The sequence below is a fragment of the Manis javanica genome, unplaced genomic scaffold, assembly GCF_040802235.1.
Source record: "Manis javanica isolate MJ-LG unplaced genomic scaffold, MJ_LKY HiC_scaffold_24, whole genome shotgun sequence".
NCBI classification, from domain to species: Eukaryota; Metazoa; Chordata; class Mammalia; order Pholidota; family Manidae; genus Manis; species Manis javanica.
Window position 1 is genome coordinate 1,053,826 of NW_027332170.1, and position 14,428 is coordinate 1,068,253.

The window sequence follows — 14,428 nt, forward strand, 5'->3', positions numbered from 1 at the left end:
ACCGACAATGAGAGAATTTTCAAAACTACATAAAAATCTCTGGGCCTGCATGTTACGCTTCATGATTTAGGGTGTACAGGGTAGTACTTTGATACACTTATATTAATATGATTGCCACTGAAGCAATACATATCACAGTCTATCATTAAAGTACACTCTGTCTCTATTCATCATACTGTGCATTAGATCTCAGTGGCTTATTTCGTAGTTGTTCAAGTTTGTACCCATAAACACCATCAATCTTATCCCCCCCACCTCTGATTCCCTGGTAACCACCACTTCACTGTTTTTGTTTTTTTCCAAACAAATTCGACTTTTTTAGATTCTACACATAAATGATATCTAACAGTACTATCATTCTCTAATTGACTTAATCTTACTTAGTATAATGTGCTAAAGTTCCATCCATGTCTTCACAAATGGAACGATATCCTTCTTTCTCGTGGCTGAATAATGTTCACTTATGCAAAGAGCACATCAAAAAGCCCAAGTTTAAATGAACTCCTCCAACAGCCCTCAGCACAATGAGTGAGGAGATGCCATACTAACCACCTTCCACCAATCCCGATTGCACTGTATCCTTGCTGATTTTAATCCATCAATGTATGATGCATAATATTACTTACCACTAAAAAAGGAAAAATACTACCAATTAAATATCATAAGCCTTGTCACAATGAAACCTGATTTCACAGATCCTAAACTATGGAAAATTATGAGTTTTTTTACTGATTTCAATAAAATACGTTATTTGGGTGAATGAATGAATGGGAAGGTAGTTTTAAGACTGTTCACATTCATCATCAATCAAAAGAAACATTATAAACTAAAATGTGCAGGAGAAGTTATCAGCATTAGATTCACAATGGAGTACGTAAATAAATGTCAAGAGAAAGAATGTAGACTGTACCTCTAAGCTTCAAAATAAAATTTTTAAAATTCACCTTTTTGACAAATACAAGTGGTTCTATGGAACACCTGTTTTTTCTTTAATATGCATGAATATCTTGCAATAAATTATTACTTCACACAATTAGGCTTCTGGGTCAAAGCACCAAACCACAGGTCAAGTTTCCGTCATTCTTTTCAACTTTAAAAATTACTTTGTACTCTCATCTCTAAGTGTTTTTATATTCCAAGTTCTTACTCTAAAATGAAAAATTCTACACATCTCTCCTTATTTTGTATAGATGGCTCCCAAATGTACTGAAAAAAATACTACAAATTACCTTTAATGTGTAAAGTCTGAAAAATTCCACTAACGGTACAGCACTTATAAAATTTTTGCTTTCTCTATTAATATTTACATTGTATTGCTGCAATGACAGAAGTCATTCATCTACAGAATGAAATTAGAAATTGAAGGGTCCCCACCAGTAAGATGGCAAACTTTCAGCTTCTCTTCGGGGTCCTCAGTTCCCGCCGGCGCCACCTGAAGCCCAATCATTCTCTCTCACCCCCCTCCCAATCCCAGCACCTAGCCAACAGCCACCAGCCCCGTAGAAGTGACACCTCAATCAATTCATGCCCCTTCCTATATAACCCAGCACCTTTCCCTAATAAAGCGGAACTCTCCGGTGAATTGCTGCTATGTGTCGCTCCTTTCCTTTCATTGGTGCCGAAACCCGGGAGACGGGACACCCCAACTGGGCCCCGTCTTCCCCCGACACCAGCAGCAGCTTGCCCTCGTCCTCTTTTTCCGGCGCTGGCTCATCACACTCACCACTCCTCTCTGGCCTTTAGGTAAGTTTTCCCCCCGGAGTGGGCCACTCTTCCCTGAGCTATCGCAGTGCCATTGACCGTGATCGTCCGGCAAGGCCCTGACGCTCGGGGATGAGGAGGGAACGCTCCCCGCCTCAGGCTTTCACGGCTGCGGTGGACGCTCAGGCCCCTCCTCCGACAGTCAAACGCATTCACCATCCGTTCCATCAGTGCTGAAAGTTTTTAAGCAAAATTTCCCCGCGGTGGGCCACTCTTCCCTGAGCTATCGCAGTGCCATTGACCGTCATCGTCCGGCAAGGCCCTGACGCTCGGGGATGAGGAGGGAACTCTCCCCACCTCAGGCCTTCATGGCTGCGGCGGACCCTCAGGCCCCTCCCCAAACAGCCATAAATCCCCGCCTCAAGCCTTTACGGCTGCGGCGGACGCTCAAACCCCTCCTCCGACAGTCATAAATCCCCGCCTCAGGCCTTCTCGGCTGCGGCTGACTCTCTGGCACCCCCCTCCAACAGCCATAAACGAGGTGACTCCTTTGTGGATGAGAACGCTCCCTTTTCCCTCCCTCCCTCCTCCTTCTGCTCCGTCCGCCGAAAACGCCTAGCACTAGGTACCTCGTGACTCCGGCACTCTGCCTTCTTAGGGAAGTCTGGGTGACGACCCACACTTCCCAAGAAATTCCGACTCGTATACGAGTTTCCGCAGACCACCAAGGATCATCGGGGACGCCCTTTGTCTCCTTGTGGTCTGCTTCCAATCCGAGGATCTCCGTTCGTCTTCCCGTTTGTCTCCTTCTCTGTCCTTTAGCCATGGGAGCCTCCTCATCCCTCCCTGAAAGTTCACCTCTTGAATGCCTGCTTAAGCATCTGGCTACCCTCTCCCTGACGCCTGATATAAAACCAAAACTTCTCCGTAAATATTGCTCCCAAGATTGGCTGACATCCCCCCCTAGACAATAACAAGCAATGGCCCGCAGGGGGAACTCTTGATCCTAAAATCACTCGCGATCTTTTTAACTACTGCCAGCGCCTGAAAAAATGGAAGGAGATTCCCTATATGGAAGCTTTCTGCCTCCTCCTCTCCCCGCCCCCTCCCAAGTTCTCCTAGCCTACAAGCCGCCGCCCCCGCAGAAGCCTCCTGTTCACTCCCTTCCCCTTCTTCTCCTACAACAGCCCTTCTCCCTTCCTCCCCAACCATCTCCTCCCCCATCTCACCTCCTCCACCTTCATTCCCTGCAGATTAAGCCTGAGCCTTTCAGCCCCCCTTTAACTAGGTCCCAGGGGCCTCCTCCGTCTTTGCCCTCATCACCTGTTTCTCCCCTGTTAGGGACCGCCTTTGTCTTCTCACATGTTTGTAAGGAGAATGGGAAAGCACCTTCCCCCATGTCTGAACGCAGCATGGGAATGCACAAGCTAGAGAACAACTGGTGCAGTCCTTAGAAGTTATCTGTCCACAAAAACATATCTTGCCAAGACTCCTCACTCTGAAAACAGGGAGACCTTGAAGATGTGTAGAAACACCGCCCCTGCTTCTAGCTATGCCCTTCCCCCACTTGCCGATGTGGCAGGAATAGAAAACAATGCATTCCATAAGCAATTAACTGGAGCCCTGCTATAGCTCAGTAGAGCATGGGACTCTTAACCTCAGAGTCATGAGTTCAAGCCCAACTAAAGCAGCAGAGGCAAGCAGCTGGGCTGCTAGCTGGCGACATGTGGGTCCGATTCTATCTTTCTTTATTTTCTTTGCCCCCCTTCTGCACTTCAGGACCTGCTCGACTAGGCATGGCTAGACCACGTCACTCCCCCACAGACTGAGCCAGAACCCTTCAGTCCCCCTCAGACTCAGTCCCGAGAGCCTCCCAAAATTATCGCCCCCCTCCAGGAGGTAGCAGGATCCGAAGGCATCGTGTGCGTTCATGTCCCTTTCTCCTTAAGAGATTTAGCCTAACTAGAGAAATGCCTAAGTTCCTTTTCCACTGATCCCATGACATACATCAGGGAGTTTCAATAGACCCTCCAGTCTTACAGCCTCACACATCATGACATTTTCATGCTCCTGGCCAATACTCTCCTCCCTGAAGAGCGTAGACGAGTTTAGGACTTCGCCCAAATGCAGGCTACTGAAACCCACAGGACTGACCCCACCTATCCCCCTAGCCCCACTGCTGTCCCCGAACAAGACCCACACTGAAATTATAACACCGCCATGAGTCTCCGCTCTCGAGATATTTTTGCCTCCTGCTTAATAGCAGGTCTGAAAAAGGGCAGCTTGTAAAGTAGTCAATTTTCAAAAGCTCCAAGACATAATTCAAAAGAGAGATGAAATCCCCTCCGAGTTCTTAGACAGACTCACTCAAGCCCTATTACAGTATACCAGCCTGGACCCAGAAACACCTGAAGGAAGACATGTCCTTATGACATACTTCCTAGCTCAAGGCTACCCCGACATTAAAGCTAAACTCAAAGTTAGAACAGGGCCCCGCTACCCCACAGACTGAGATCCTAACAGTGGCCTTTAAAGTCTTCCATAAGCGGGAGGAGGAGAAAGAATGCCGTAAACAAAAGGCTGATCAGGCCAATTTCCAGATGTTGGCCCAGCTGATAAAACCACAACCTGGGTGCCCCTCTACAAACAAGCCCCCCCAAGAGCTTGTTTCAAGTGCAGAAAAGAGGGACATTGGTCAAGGGCGTGCCCCTCCCCCAGATCTCCTACCACCCCATGCCCCAGATGCCACAAAAAGGGCCACTGGGGGTCTGATTGCCCAACCACCCGAAGGGGAGGCTGGACGAACAACCCCCATCCTAAGCCTGCCGTAGTGGGGCTGGCAGAAGAAGATTGACGGGCCCGGGGGCTTCTCGCCCGACCATTTCCATCACCAAACAGGAGCCCAGGGTTACTCTAACAGTAGACGGTCACCCCATCTCCTTCCTCCTAGATACAGGAGCCACCTTCTCAGTCTTGTGAGAATACCGGGGCCCTACCACGCCAGCCATTACTCCTATAGTCAGAGTAGGAGGTAAACAGATTTTCCCATTAAACTCCCCACCCACCCTTTTATGCACAATCCAAGACAATCCCATACCTTTCTCCCACTCCTTCCTGGTTATGCCCCAGTGTCCCATCCCTTTACTAGGACGAGACATCCTTTCCCTCCTCCACGTTTCCATAACTATATCCACTCCCACAGCCCCCAGTACTCCCTTTCTGATGGCCCTCATAGCCGACGACCCCCCTCTACCCAATGAAAGCTCCGGTTCTGCCCTCATACACCCTGTAAATCCCAAAGTTTGGGACATTACAAGCCCCTCCGTGGCCCTATGTCCCCCTGCCTCTATCAAATTATGTGACCCCTCTCAGTATATCTGTCAGGCCCAATACCCCCTAACCACTTCAGCCCTCATAGGCCTCCAACCCATCATTCAAGCAGACCCACTCACTCCCCATTTAATACCCCCATATTAGCTGTTAAAAAAACCAACGGATCTTTCCGCCTTGTCCAAGACCTTCGCCTCATCAACATAGCCATTGTCCCTATCCATCCCTTAGTTCCAAATCCATACAGCCTCAGCATCCCACTTCTCAGTCCTAGATCTCAAAGACATACCCCCATATTAGCTGTTAAAAAAACCAATGGATCTTTCCGCCTTGTCCAAGACCTTCGCCTCATCAACATAGCCATTGTCCCTATCCATCCCTTAGATCCAAAACCATACAGCCTCAGCATCCCACTTCTCAGTCCTAGATCTCAAAGACCCATTTTTCTATCCCTCTAGACCTCTGCTCCCAAGATTTTTTCATCTTCACCTGGACGGACCCATACACATGACATTCTAAACAACTCACTTGGTCAGTTTTGCCACAAAGCTTCCGAGATAGTCCCCATATTTTTAGACAGGTCCTAGCTCAGGACCTCAAACAGTTTCATCATGATCACTCCAAGTCCACCTTATAATACATAGACAATCTTCTACTCTGCAGTCTCTCGTGGGAACAGTCTCAACTTGACACTGCCTCCCTACTTAACTTTCTAGCTTCCAGAAGTTACCGAGTATCCCCCGTCAAAGCTCAAATCTCTTCCCCTCCTATCACTTACCTCAGATTCCTTCTATCTCAACAAAGAAAGTCCATTACCTTAGACAGAAAATGGCTCCTCTCTGACCTGCCCATTCCCAAAACCAAGACAAAAATCCTTTTCTTTCTAGGCCCTTTCTAAGCCGAGCTAGATATTTTAGAACATAGATCCCTAACTTCTCCCTGCAGCCTGTTGGCAAGACCCCTATACAACCTCAGCAAGAGCCCCCCTAAAAAACCATTATCCTCCTCACCCCGACACTCCTTCATTAAGCTCTGTCAAGCCCTTATGGAAGCCCCAGCTCTCCATCTTCCTGATTTGTCAAAGCCCTTCTCATTATACATTCATGAGAGGGCCAGTCAAGCTCTAAGAGTCCTAGGCCAATATTATGGCCCATCCTTTGCCCCCCAGTAGCTTATCTCTCCAAGCAATTAGAACCCACAGTTCGGGGATGAGCCCCCTGCCTACGAGCATTAGCCGCTAGACAGCTCTTGCAGGAAGAAACTCATAAACTGACATTCAGGGCGCCCCTTACCATTCTGTCCCCACATCACCTAAAAGATCTCTTAACCTACAAAAGTTTACAGACTCTCCCTCCCTCCAGACTCCTGACCTTACTGTCCTCTTTCCTCCAAAATCCCGTTCACCCCCTTTGCCATCCATACCCGAATCATGACTTTTTCCTCCTTTACTGCTCTCTCGCCTTTTTTTCCTCATTCCTATTGTCTTCCCCACCACCCCAGCCTCCTTTGTATGGCGATTCAAAGTCAGAGAGACTTACACACAGCATCAAACAAAAGTTACTGCCCTCATTGCCACACCAGACTGCCCTCTGAAAAGCTACTCTGAGCCTTTATACCTCCACTTTCCTCCCTCCACCGAAGTGTTCACTAGCAGCTACCCTTATTCTCCCTACCTCTGCTTCCTCTATGACCAAAAACAAGCCTATTGCAGGCGATGGCCAGATACCTACGGGAGATGTCCCTACTGGTCTTGCACCATTCACTACATAGGTAACTTCCAGTACCCACAGTATTACTCCTCCAACCGTTTCATGAAATATCCCAACAGCTCATTCTCCTTATCAATCCCAGATCCCTGGGACTCTCGATGGGCTGCCAGAGTCACAGCCTCAGTTTACTACGGGGAGTCCTCGACCCCCCACAGTACACTTCATATCTCTCGAAAGTATGTTCCCTCTCATTCCCAGATCTCTCAAGTTGCATCAGATAGCAGACATTCTGAAAAAGTCATTATCCAAACTCTTGATAGGGAATCTTTATCTTCTTATCCCCACCCCTCTTCCCATTTCTCCTACTCTTCCGTTACAGCTCATTCAGGACACCACCATCTTTCTCAACCACACCCTTAACACAGCCAATTGTTTCTTGTGCGCATCACTACAGCGCCCACTGCTGGCCGCCGTGCCCCTTAATATTTCCAACTACTCCTTCCATGCAGAAAGACAACCCCTCTGCCCCCTGGCAGACATACCCCTTTGGGAACCAGAATACACAGATAATCTCACCATCCACCACTGTGTAAGCCCAACTCCACCCCCCTCCAGCGCACTTCACTGCCTCTCTATCTACACCCCTACCTCCGGCTCTAAGACTTTTACGCAACCGGGACACTTCTTTTAGTGTAATAGCAGTCTTTTCAACTCACTGCCTCTCAACTCCGATACACCCTGCATTCTCATCACCCTAATCCCACAGTTAACACTTTACAGCATGGCAGAATTTCTTGAGCTCCAACCTCCCTTGCCCTCGCGCACAAAAAGAGCTGCTTTCCTTCCCATCATGGTCAGTAGCTCTTTGATCACCTCAGCCATTGGGGCAGGGTTTTCGGGAGAAGCCTTGGGTCACTCTCTATAGGCAGTTAGAGATCTCAATGCCAAACTTGAGGGAGCGCTGACATCCACTGCCGATTCTCTAGCCTCTCTCCAAAGACAGGTCACTTCGCTAGCTAAAGTCACCCTTCAAAACCGGCGGGCCCTAGATCTGCTTACAGCCGAGAAGGGCGGCACCTGCGTCTTCCTCTGGGAAGAGTGCTGCTATTACATCAACGAATCTGGCATTGTAGAAACTGACATTACCAAACTCACCGACCTTGCCTCCAGCCTCCACTCTGCTTCCAGTTCCAACCCATTCTCTTCAATACTAACAAACCCCTTCCTCACATGGCTGTGGCCCATTGCAGGCCCCATAATAATCATTCTTCTCGCCTGTCTCTTCTTACCCTGTATAATAAAGTTCATCAAATCCCAAGTCGGAAAAATCTCTAATCAAGCTTTCAACCAGCTTTTACTCAGGAACTACCAGCTTCTGGCCACAGAAGATCCCTCACCCTCACGTGACCTCCTCACCACACGCTGAGATGGACCCCTCTCTCCACTGGAAACTGTTCCCGGAAACAATAGCCGCAGACGCCTGGCTCCTGACACCCATATCCTCTTGGCCAACCTATGGTTACAGGGAACCTTCATTGATTTCCAAACCTGAAGAAGTCCACATCTACTCGTCCTTACTGCGGGGAGTCCTATCAACCCTTTCCTCCCAATCCTCAAGCCCTCACTCCCTTCTCCGCCCCTGTTCAGCGGGAAGCAGCCAGAGAGAAAGCAACGTCCACAAAACCATAGAGGAGAAAGGGGGGAATGAAGGGTCCCCACCAGTAAGATGGCAAACTTTCAGCTTCTCTTCGGGGTCCTCAGTTCCCGCTGGCGCCACCTGAAGCCCAATCACCTCTCGCCCCCCTCCCAATCCCAGCACCTAGCCAACAGCCACCAGCCCCGTAGAAGTGACACCTCAATCAATTCATGCTCCTTCCTATATAACCCAGCACCTTTCCCTAATAAAGCGGAACTCTCCAGTGAATTGCTGCTATGTGTCGCTCCTTTCCTTTCAGAAATGACTATTTTCTACATTAATAGCTTACTGGTTGAATTTACTTTATGGTTAATAAGAATAACACGGGTTTTACACATGGCAGCTTACCTTGTTTTTACTTGCAAACAAAATTTCTGAAGCCAAATTGTGACTGTGTAGTAATGGATAAATACATAAACTACTTATAAAGAATATTTAGCATGTGTAGGTCATTTGAACCACAGCTAATTTTACCACCTGTACCTCAAAGAATACCAGGGGTTTCATCTGACTGTACCTTTAAAATCTACAGCACTATTTAGAAATGAAAAGTTTAGGCATACTAGATTTGCCATCAAAATTTGCCTTTATATGCTACTTCTACTTTTCATAAAACTGTTACATTTTCTCTTAATTTTGTGAATTTATGATTCCCTTATTCATTTACTCACTGAACCAATGTACTCATCACATGCAGTCCAGGACAGATGCTAAAGATGACATTACTTCTGCACTTAGGAATTTCAATAATATAGGGAATAAAGGACAAGTAAGCAAGTAACTATTATGCCAAACTGTGCTGAATACTAATGATGTGTTGCAATGCTCAGAAGAGAGATTAAACTAGCTTCTGAGCTAAATCTTGAGGGATGAGCTACGATTTTCCCTTTTAAAAATTGGGACATACCAGGGAGCAGTACCAACACTCGAAGTGGATAAAACATGAGCAGAGTTAACACAGCTATGCTTTATAATGTGTCTACTACATGTCAGGCAACATCTATGCTCACAGAAATTTAAGTAGAGGAACTTCCTTTATATCCCCACATTTCAAACGATACTAAAGCTGAGAGATTAAATAATTCACCTGAGGTACTAGATTTGGACTAGCATGCAGGTCTCTTTGAATTCAGAGCATCTTAGACAACAGTATATATAGGGGAAGTCAGAACTATTTAGGTTAGAATGGAATACCATTTTCAAGAGCTGGCACTGATGGAGGAGCAAGCAACTGTAAGTTTGGGAATAGAAAAATGACATATTAAAACATGGCTTAGATACAGGAAGTTGGAGGTATTAGTCTAGGAATTTTGTAATAAAAGCTTGGCAGTGGCAAATACAACAGAAGGGAAGGACCCGGTATGATACATTCTTCTAACCCTACTTTTCCTCCTTTGGCTTTATTTCTTCCTTATCTGTGTAGTCACAGAACAGTACAATTTGTATTCTGTATTCATAGGAAAATTTTGTTACTAAACGACAGTACTTAGTAACACAAATAACAACAGTCTGGACAACTAAGAGGTTATAAACCAAATAATATAAATGAATTAACTTCTCAAATAAATTACTTGTGTATGACACATTTCGATGACAGAAGTGACAAAGACTTAGAAACTGATTTTAAGGTACAGACCACAAGGAGAAAAAAAATAAAGCTGAGGTTTAAAACCTCATAGTGGATGACTGGAATAATGGGAATAGAGAAATAAAGAGAAAAATGTGCAGGATGAGACAGATTTCTTCCCATTTTTGTGTAGGTGTAAGGGGAGGGGGTTTATGAACTGACTTTCAGCAGGTTCCATTTGAACACATCTCTTTGTCTCCTGGGAAAAGGACCATCACACAAAAATGTATGACCAGTGCTCAAGAAAGATAAAGTTAGAGCTGAACTATGTACTCGAGACATGTATCTACAAAGATACTAGAATTAAAGCTATAGGAGTGATCACTCTAATCGTTAGGGGAAGTTGGAAGGAGTGACCGGGAAATACACTCCTTTCCAACCAATAACAAAGAGTCTTTTTCCTGGAGCGTGGAGTGATTTCTTGGATTTTTCACCTAGAGAGGGGTCTGGGAATGGTTTTTCTCATTTGAGCCTTATACCACAAGTTTATATAATTTCAAATTCACAAAAAGGCTTTACTGTATAATGCAGCTGACCCAGCAATAGAGAACTTGAACTCCGTTTGGCCTAGAGTTTCTGTAACTATGTAAAATACTCCATGGGGTACGCTACAGGAAATGAGTAACTCTAAAGAACTTCATTGTTCTTCTTTAGATAATTCTGTTTCCTATTAACCCAGTGGCCAAAGGTGAAAAGCTTATTAAATTTCATAGTGGTATCCTCAAAAAGCAGTTGTACATACATGATTTTAAAAAGCAAAGATATCTACATTAATTTCTAAAATGCTTTCTACTTAGGGCATATATGAAACTATACTAGTTGCATAAAACTTAAATGTGTTAACAGAGAAGGCAAATAGTGAATCTGTGGCATCTTACTACACTGATGGGCAGTGACTGCATTGGGGTATGGGTGGGGACTCAATAATATGGGTAAATGTAGTAACCCCTTTTTTTTCATGTGAAACCTTAATAAGAGTGCATATAAATAATACCTTAATAAAAAACAACTTAAATGTGTTAAACAATAATAAACTTTGGTCTAAAACAAAACACAAACTAAATTTAGAACCCAACACTATTTAATGTTTGGTATTTAAAATTTTTATTAAAAACAAAAGAACTATTGTTTCTTTTTCAAAATAAGCTATCAACAATTTAAAAACAAGGAGATAAACCCAGAGAGTTCCTATCTTCAACTGTTAAGGTAGTTTATTGTCACAAGAGCATCACACAGGAGTCAAACTCGGGTTTAAATACCACATTTGTCACTTTATACTTATATGTCTTTGGGTGAATTAAAGCTTTTGAAACCTTATTTTACTTATCCGTCAAATGGTAATAAAACCTACCCCAACTTAAGACCAATTAACTTATGTATTGTCTAACTGAGCCAGGCATAGATGAAGTACATAGTACTACATAATTCTCAAGAGCTTCCCCTTCCTTAGATCTGCAATCAATAATGAAAATTCCAAAATCTTGTAAGTATTAAAAGCTTATTTTTGAAAATTACAAAGTGGGAGAAAGAGTAATAGGATTTAAATACTAAATTAATAATGTCACCTTTAAGTCCTTTCCAATCCCTTATGTAACGTCCTCCTCCCAAAAGATGAGAAGAACATTTTGATAACTAAGATGACAATTTATCCCAAAAGTTTGGTCAGTATTTTTCTTAAATTACTAGACATAGCAATGAAATCTCTAGGTAAATGTCTACAGAAAAGTCTTACAAAAACTCGAATTAAAAACAAAAACATCAAATTCCTTCAGAGTAGAATTTTCATTCATCTACCCTTAAAATGTGTTGGGCAAGCGTAGAGAGTAAGGCACTCTCCTCCCCACTTAGTACCCTGAGAGTGCCAGATAATAAGGAATCTTGTCATCTCATTTTGAAAAAACTTTGCTACTTTCGGCCTTTACAAGACATTGCAGGTCTATATTAAGGCAAACACTGAGTACTCGCTCAACTTGATTTCTAGCCACTTGAGCTTCTTAACCACCACTTCAAAACGGTAAAATAAAAACGTAACATTCTTTTAAAAACTTTTTGGCACTACTTAATTTTGAATGTGCATGTGAGCCTGTGTACATTTTCAGTTACTAACTCATGGTTATTTACCAATATTACACGTGTGAATACTGCACACCAACTTTTGTGTACACGGGATCTGCCTATCAGGTCCGCGAATTAGGGATCATGGAGCGACCTTATTGCTCTCCCAATTGTGTCGTTTGATTATCACCTTCACCCAACAGCAGAGGAAAGGATTTCCAAAATTGAAGATGAGACCCACACATTCACATGAGGAAGGTGACAGAATATTTCGGTGAAGAGACAATATAAAGACACTTGGAGCAGAATTCCAACTGCAAATATCCTCAGGCTTACATTAGGATTTCTCAAACACCACGATGTGTTGTGTTTCACTGTACTGCTTTAGAACTCTTAAAATATGAACGTTGTTAAATTAAGTGTGAACACATCAAAAGCTGTAACTATCTTACTCAGAGTAGGTCAGTTACTTCTGAGTCTGAGAAACGTCAAGGTTCACTCCAGGAAATACTCAAAATAAGTAGGGTCCCGTCCCCTGTATTGGGGAACGGGGCCTCACACCCAAATGAAAACTGCGATTAAGAGAGAAGTAGTTCAATGATCAGGTTTCTTATTTTAAATGCCTGAGGATTTAAGTCGTTCACTTGGTTCCAATGCTGTCTGTCACATCATCTAAGAGACAGTGAAAGCAGCCACACAATCTCCCTCCTCAGGCAGAAATCGAAGCAGGACGACGGGGCGCCACCAAATCGGCCCTCAGGGGGGCTGTTGACAACCTGAGCCGGAAACAACTATGGGGTGGGGGGAGCTTTCTGTGAGCAACTCTGCCACCTCCACGGAACACGGGAGATGCAAAGCGTACGGCTTAAGCCAAAAAAAAAAAAGAGAAGAGAGACTTTCACGGGCAAGGAAAAAAGCGCAAACAGGAAACGACGCATTCGGCTTCTGGGAGAAGTGAAGGCCTGCCTTCCAAGCGACCTTGGCCTTAACCCCCACCCGGCTACACTCTCCAGCCAGGCCGTGGGGCTGAGTCCTGCCCCTGGGCCGCTCGCAGGCTGACCAGAGCGCTTCGCAGTCCCCACACTTGGCTCAGGGCCCCGCTGCCAGGCGGAGGGACCGGGACCCCGGCGGCCGCCGCCCTCGCCGCCCCCTGCCCCGCCCGCTGCGCCAGGCGCCGCCGCCCGGCTTCCACTTCCTATTTTCGGAGCACACACGCTACAAGGAGCGGAGCGAGCAGGCCCGGCAGAGCTGCCCCTGCGCGGGGCCTCGGGTGGCTGACAGGGGGGCAGGCACTAGGGCGCAGCAGAGAGAGGGAGGAAGGGCGGCTGAGCGCGCAGACCAGTGCCCTTCCCCGGCCCCACTCCGGGCAGATGCGCCGGGGCTCGGCCGGCTCCGGACTGACGGGCTCCGCCGCCCCCGCGGCTCTTACCTTCTCCTCACCAGACAACCGCTCCTCCACATCCGCCATTTTCCTCCTGGCGACAAACGGCGGCGGCGGCCTCCTGACTTCCGCCTTTCCCGACGGTCCTCTGCGCCACTCAACCCCGCCGGGGGAGGGGCCCGCAGCCCAGGCCGCCGCGCACGCGCCCCGGGAGCCCCGCCTCCCTCCGCCGGGCTCTGGGGGCCGGAGCGCGGCTGTGCGCGAGCGCGGGCGCCTCATTGGCCCGGGAAGGGGGAGGCGTCGCCTGCTGTCTGCTGCCGACACGCCAGAAATCTGCGTGCGGGAATCTGCTCTCAGACGACCGTATTGACTCGGTCCGCGACGGAGTACATCCTGAGCCCTCGATTACGTTCCCATCAAGCCCTGAACACTACCAGCTAAAATGTGAAAAAGTGTACGAATAGAGGCTCTTTAAACTTTTTTTTAATTACTCGAAAAATATTCAGGCTTTCATTAAAACGTAACACAACCAAGTCCCTTAACTGAAAATTGCTCTTGACATATTCATTCTTTCATTAAAGAGACGTTAGTTGGTCCTTTATTGTGTGCAGGGTACTTTGTTGGTCTTTGACGATGTACAATGTTCACCAAAAACCAGAGAAACAAACCTCTGTTCTCAAGAGGCCAATTGACTATTCCTTAAACAAACAATGCTGAGCAGTTGAGGAAGGCACTCTACTATTGCAGGGGAATTGAAATATGTGTGCGACATAGATCTTACTCTGCGGAGAATTGCCAGATTAAATCACAGAGTCCGGTTAAATCTGAATTTCAGGTAGACAAATATATTTTATGTCCCCTGAAGCATTTGCGATATACTAAAAAATTATTCATTGTTTTCAAGTTTTATTGGACATCCATTACTTTTA

General features: G+C 45.9%; 1 protein-coding gene across 14 annotated transcripts in view; it reads right to left on the reverse strand.

Annotated features, from left to right (window-relative positions):
- LOC118971528 (transcription initiation factor TFIID subunit 1-like) overlaps positions 1 to 13,681 on the reverse strand; it is a 142,671-nt gene extending 128,990 nt beyond the window's left edge. For all 14 annotated transcript variants that reach the window (XR_012127641.1, XM_073228299.1, XM_073228301.1 and 11 more), the window contains exon 1: positions 13,548 to 13,681. Coding sequence is in view for 13 of the 14 variants with exons in the window: in XM_073228299.1 (XP_073084400.1) it covers positions 13,548 to 13,586 (39 nt within the window). In the remaining variant the exon portion in view is untranslated. The remainder of the gene's footprint in view (positions 1 to 13,547) is intronic.
- Between the last annotated feature and the right edge of the window lie 747 nt (positions 13,682 to 14,428).